The 5962-nt window shown below is 44.2% G+C and overlaps 1 protein-coding gene across 1 annotated transcript; it reads right to left on the minus strand.

Moving 5' to 3' along the window:
- Window positions 1–3145: 3145 nt before the first annotated feature.
- On the minus strand, window positions 3146–5402 carry LOC144269734 (alpha-1,4-N-acetylglucosaminyltransferase-like). The gene is made up of 2 exons (XM_077825532.1): window positions 4992–5402; window positions 3146–3757 (listed from the first exon to the last, which is right to left on the minus strand). Exons 1-2 carry the CDS (start codon window positions 5400–5402, stop codon window positions 3146–3148), a joined length of 1023 nt encoding a protein of 340 aa, XP_077681658.1.
- Window positions 5403–5962: the final 560 nt, after the last annotated feature.

The raw sequence follows: 5962 nt of genomic DNA on the forward strand, positions 1-5962 counted from the left end.
GGGGCCTAGAGACACATGGGGACAGGGGAAGGGGTACAGGGACACATAGGGACAGGGGAGAGTCTGGGTGGGGGCACAGAGATACATGGGGATGCAGGATGGGTACAGGGACACACAGGGGCAGGGGAGTGGCTGGGTGGGAGCACAGAAACACATGGGGATGGGGGAGAGAGCTACATAGGGAGAGAGGGTGCAGGGCCACATGGGAATGTGGGAGTGGATGTCTGAGTGGGGCTGGAGGGACACATGTGGACAGGGGCTACAAGGACACACGGGGGTGCAGGAACACAATGGGACAGGGGCAGATGTGCCTGACTGAATGGGAGAGGCAAGAGGTCAGCCAGGGTCTGCACAGAGGAAGTTATGTAACAATCCCTCCTCACCCCTGCCCACCCCCCCAAAAAACCCTGTTCCATACTTTTCCCACCCGTACCCAACAACCTTCCAAGTTCACTCCCTGACTCCTTCCCAGCAATTTACATCCCTGTCCCTCAGCTCCTCCATTACCCCTGACTCCCCCACGCCTTTTCACTGCTTCTGAGGAGTGTGGGGAATACAGTTCTGTATTGTAGTTTAAATGAATTATTACTCAGAGTTCTGTATTGCCTAGTAAGGAATCTATTTGTAAAAAAAAAAATTCCTGAATCTTTTTTGTTGCCTGTATTGTTACAGATATACTTACTGACAGGTATTTTGAAATAAATAATGAAAAATAATTGAAACTGGTGTGATTATACTGTGTTATTTTGAGAAATAAAATATGCAGAATTTTGCGGAATTTTAAAATATTGTGTGCAAACTTTTAATTTTTTTGTTGCAGAATTTTTAATTTTTTGGCACAGAATTCCCCCAGGACTAAGCCAGGGAGCAAGGTAGAGTCGGAGCTGCAGGAAGTACTGCTCAAGTGACCCAGAGTGACAATACCCTGGAGCCCTATTTAACCCTGGAGGGTGCCCCAGGAAGCTGATTGGGCAACCATGTAGACTTTGGATCTGCTTTCACTCCAGACCTCATCTTGTTGCCTGCTCTCCATTCTCTGATCTCAGCCTGACCCTGACCCTTGCCTCCTGACTGCAGCCTGGTGCTCTCTCTGGTCTCTGACCATGGCCTGACTTCAATTGCAACTCTTATTTATTGAACCTGGCTCTAGTGATTCCTCTGATCACTATCACTGCCATGTGGATCCCAGCCCAGATGTAACTGCTTGGCCACACTGCCTGTGCCGTGGTCTCTTATATTACGTAAATGTACATGTGTTACCACTGATTGAGATAACATGCTAAAAATAGCAGTCTAGACACAGCCTGGCAGAGGCTAACTGCCTGCGGATGTACCGAGGGTCGTGCTTTCTCTGCCCCAATGCATATTTAATTATTCATACAAACTTGACCAAACTTCATCAGGAGAGACTCTCACATCCGTATACCCCATGGTTAGGGCTATGATTTTGTCTTGGAAGTCATGGGATCCATGAGTCCCAGAGACCTCTGTGACTTGAGCCCATGGCACCTGGGACCCCTTGCTGCCTGTAGAGGCTGGGAACTGCGAGGTCTTCAGGAGCTCCCCGGGTGCCCCACAGCTTGTAGCCGCCGCGGGTGGCGGGGGAGCCCTGGGAGCTCCAAGCCAGGGCCCCCTGGGTAGTGTGTGGACCCTGAAGCTCCCCATTTTGTCATACATATTTTTAGTAAAAGTCAGGGATAGATCATGGGCTTCTGTGAATTTTTCTTCATTGCCTGTGACCTGTCCATGACTTTTACTAAAAATATGAGTGCAAAAGCTTAGCCTTACCTATAGTTCAGAGGTTTGGGCACACATCTAAGAGGTGGGAAGCCTAGGTTGCAATCCCTTCCCCTTACCAGGCATAGGGGGGAATTGAACTGGTGTCCCCTTCACCTGGTGTGAGTTCCCTAACCACTGGGCTAAAGGTTATAAGAGAGGACTCCTTCCCATTTTGTGCTGAGTCAGGAGTGCTCAGAGCATACCTACCAGACTGGGTCCTGCAGGCAGCACATGTGAGTAGAGGCAGAAACATAGGTGCCAAGGGAACTTAAATCATGAGTTCAGCACCTGCAGGGTTAGGCAGTAGCTGAATGGGGGTTTTGTGGATTGCAGTAGTGCCTAAAACTGGGCTTTAGGTGCCTAGGTTCCTTTGTGGATCTTGACCTTCATCTCCATGCCTTGCTTTTCCAGCTGTACAATGGGGAGAATACCACTCCCCATCCTCACAAGTTGTTGGGAGACGAAATTCAATAATTTAAGTGAGCTGCCCAAATGCCGTAGGAATGGGGCCATATAAGTACTTAGAGAGATATATTAAGAAACAATGAATAAACACAACCCCCTTTCCTTTTCACTCCATCCCAGAAGCTTGAAGGAGGTTTGAGAGGGGAATACAAATTCAGAGCCATTGGAGTGGGTTAGATATTTTATTTATATGGGCATTTAAAATGTCACTGTCCAGAAGGTAGGGTACATAGCTGAAGCAGAAGAGAGGAAAAATAAACAACGTTAATGAACAGTTGGAGTGGAGGAAGTTTGGGCTATGATTGATTATTATATTTATTCTTACTGAACATTGATATTACAGTAGCACTGAGAGGGCTGAGACAGCTTGGGGCCTCATTACACAAAGTACTGTACAAGCACACAGCAAATGACAAGAAAAAAATTCCCAAAGAATCTAAGGAGCCAGATTTTTAAAGGCATTTAGGCCCCTAAAGATGCAGATAGATGCCTAATGGGATTTTCAAAAGCACTTTTCTGCATCTGTAGGCACCAAATACCTTTGAAAATCTGACCCTTGGGTTTTTCAGTGGATCTTTGGCTCCCAAAGCCAACGAGATTTTTGAAAATGGGATTCAAGCTCCTAGATCACTTAGATACTTTGGAAAATTTTACCCTAAAGGACAAAACATACTTGTAATTGGTGATGACATGATATTTACACCCCCACCTTCTTATACATTTCATTAGGTCCTCGGGAAACTTGGGAGAAGAGGTGGTTTCTGAGAGACTCTTTCCTACGAAGTGGTCTGCAGACAGAAAATGGCTGAGTCACTGACTAAGAGGAGGTACACATTGTGCAGTTTATTTTAGTCACAGGACTATCAGGGCTGGAAAGGACACCTCGTTCTGCTAGATCCAGTCATTCAGTCTTATTTTGTTGCATATGACCACTGCCTTCTGTGCCTTGAATAAGGGCCTTATAAGTGGTGGGGCAGTATGTTTTGTACAGATTTTCCACTAACGTGTTACTTCCTGCAACCACAGTCTTGTGTTCCTTGTTCATGAAGTTCCACAGGTGCAAAGCATAGGAGTTGTTGAAGTCAGGGCTTCTCTTCCAAACCTTGTAGTACTGCCTCCATGCTGGGAAAGGGATGGGGTAGAAACGCTGAGGATGTAAGAAGGAAATGTTCTGACAGCTCTGATCCTCCACATTATGGAAATTGGTCAGGTTGCACAAGGCTTGCAGCCTCCTCGTCATTAAGAGGGGTCCTTGGTTTCCCCAAATGTGTCCATTGTAGTTTTGAACAAAATCTTTCATGCAATCCCAAATGAACCAGTGATGGTGAGGAAAGCCAAAAATCCCATTGCTGGAGAACTGGGAAGCCTGGGCTGCCAGGAAGTTTGTCACTGGAATAGGCCTGATGGAGATGACATCTGTGTCCATGTAGGTCCCACCGTATTTCCAGATGAGTGCAAGTCTGCTGGCATCAGAGCTGATATGAACCCAGTACTTTTCCTGGGTTGCATTTACCTGCAGAGTTGGAAAGGGATCACAGAGATGCAATTGTCTCCAGTTCAAAATTTCAAAACACCTGATCCCATTAGCTATATAGTCTATAAAACTCTCAACAGTGTCTATCCTCACTTTAATCCCTTTAAAAATTAATGGCCACCCCCCCTCCCGTTCTCACCCCTAGCTATGAAACTTTGCTGGGAAAAGGCAAGAGCAGCTGTAGGTTTTGTTCAATGTGATTCTACAGGTGTTTCCAAGGTGCAGTAAACTCCAAGGAAACATGCAACATTTATGAAATAATGAGAATATGAATCGTTAACTGTAATTTCCACAAAAACAACCTTGCCCCATTTCAATTTACACACTCACTGTCTGATCCAAAGCCCATTGGAATCAGTTGACAGATTCTCATTGACTTCAGTGGGCTTTGGAACTCGCCTTTCCTGGTATTCTCTAAAGAGGATAAAAAATGAGAGAGAAATTCAGGCCTTAGTTATGCTGGTGCACAGAGGGCTGGTGTGGCAGTTTAGCAGCCAACTGCCTGATTATTCTCCAGACTCTCCGCTTTCATTTAAAAATAAATAAAATAAAGAAGTCCTTAACTGTAATGGTTGCCAACAGATCCATGAAAACATGGAACAAGTGCAAACTAATGCAGTGATGCCTGCCTGAGTTTTCAGACAGGACTCAAAGGACTCAGAACAAGAACTCAAAGGGGTGTAAACTCCCTGAACAACAGTTCTGAGAGGCGTGGATTGACCTTGGAAGACCATCACTGCCTTTCCTGCCCCCAAATTGACCTCTGAATGACTCTCTCACTTCTAGAGCTTGTCCCCCGACATTTTCATTGCTGTTTCTGACACCTTTAACAAGCACTGAAATCATTTTTCCCAAACAGTAAATGCTTATTTTAAATTCATGCTGACTAAAATTTTTCAAATACAACTTCTTTATAAAAAAAAATTCCCTTTTAAAAAAAGATGTTGATTAACCATTTTGATAAAATATGCTTATCAAAATCATTACTGACATGTCCGTTTGCCATAACTCCTGTCATCAGGAAATGGAACATGTCCATAACAATTTCAACAAATATTTTGACTAATGCATGGCAAATCATCAAGAAACAGGGATCCATATTGAATGCAACAAAACAAAAACAGCTTCAAAACTTCAAAACAATGTGCAAAAATGTTCCTTTAATTTTCTACCACCTCTACTTTAAATCTTGTTCAAAAACATTTCCTCTCACCTTGTGATACCATGGCAGCAGAGGTGTCTCCTGGAACAAAGTTTCCATCTGGAAAGGAAAAATGAAGACATTCTTCATAGCAGATAAAAGTGAGAAGGCTGTGTAAGTGGAATTTGAATCCAGCCATGTGCTATTGTTCAGCCCTTTCATGAAGAAAACAACAGGTCTGTCATGGTAGATCCTGGTAGCAGATTCCACAGAACATGAAACCAACGGAGGAGGCTCAAGGCGATCTGTAGTCTCCACAAAGATGATGCTTCTGCTCTGGCTCATAATATCCTCTTGTGTCAGGAATTGCTTAGAAATAGGCATGCATGACAAGACGCAGCCAGACTGCAGGGTGATTTCATACAAAATGGCAAAGACAAAGACAAAAAAGAAACAGAGCACTATTTGGATCTCCTTCAACATCCTTGCTTTTCCTTGGACATCTGAGTCTTAAATAACAAACAAAGTCAATGTTAGTGGTTCATTGTTTATCCCAGGGAAAAATGTGACAGGAAAAGATTTCAAAAATTATTATGACCTTTGATTATTTTGTATGTGGTTGCCAGTGTATTATGTAACTGGTGAATCAAGAGTTAAACCAACTCACAAAGCTGAGTTGGCATCAACCTCTTTGACTCAGGCAGTTTATCATAGAATATCAGGGTTGGAAGGGACCTCAGAAGATCATCTACTCCAACCCCCTGCTCAAAGCAGGACCAATCCCCAATTTTTGCCCCAGATCCCTAAATGGCTCCCTCAAGGGTTGAACTCACAACCCTGGGTTTAGCAGGCCAATTCTCAAATCACTGAACTATCCCTCACCCAAAAGAGCCTTATGAAAAAGGCTTGTCAACTATCTGTGAATTGGAATCCTGAAGTTTGCATTCGTCAAACCAGAAGAGTTCTCCACTGAACTTAATGGAACTCAGTGGCAACGAAAAGGGCCCTACATCATAACAGGAAGGAGAAACTGACATGAATCT

This window comes from Eretmochelys imbricata, chromosome 9 (genome assembly GCF_965152235.1).
Source record: "Eretmochelys imbricata isolate rEreImb1 chromosome 9, rEreImb1.hap1, whole genome shotgun sequence".
NCBI lineage: Eukaryota > Metazoa > Chordata > Testudines > Cheloniidae > Eretmochelys > Eretmochelys imbricata.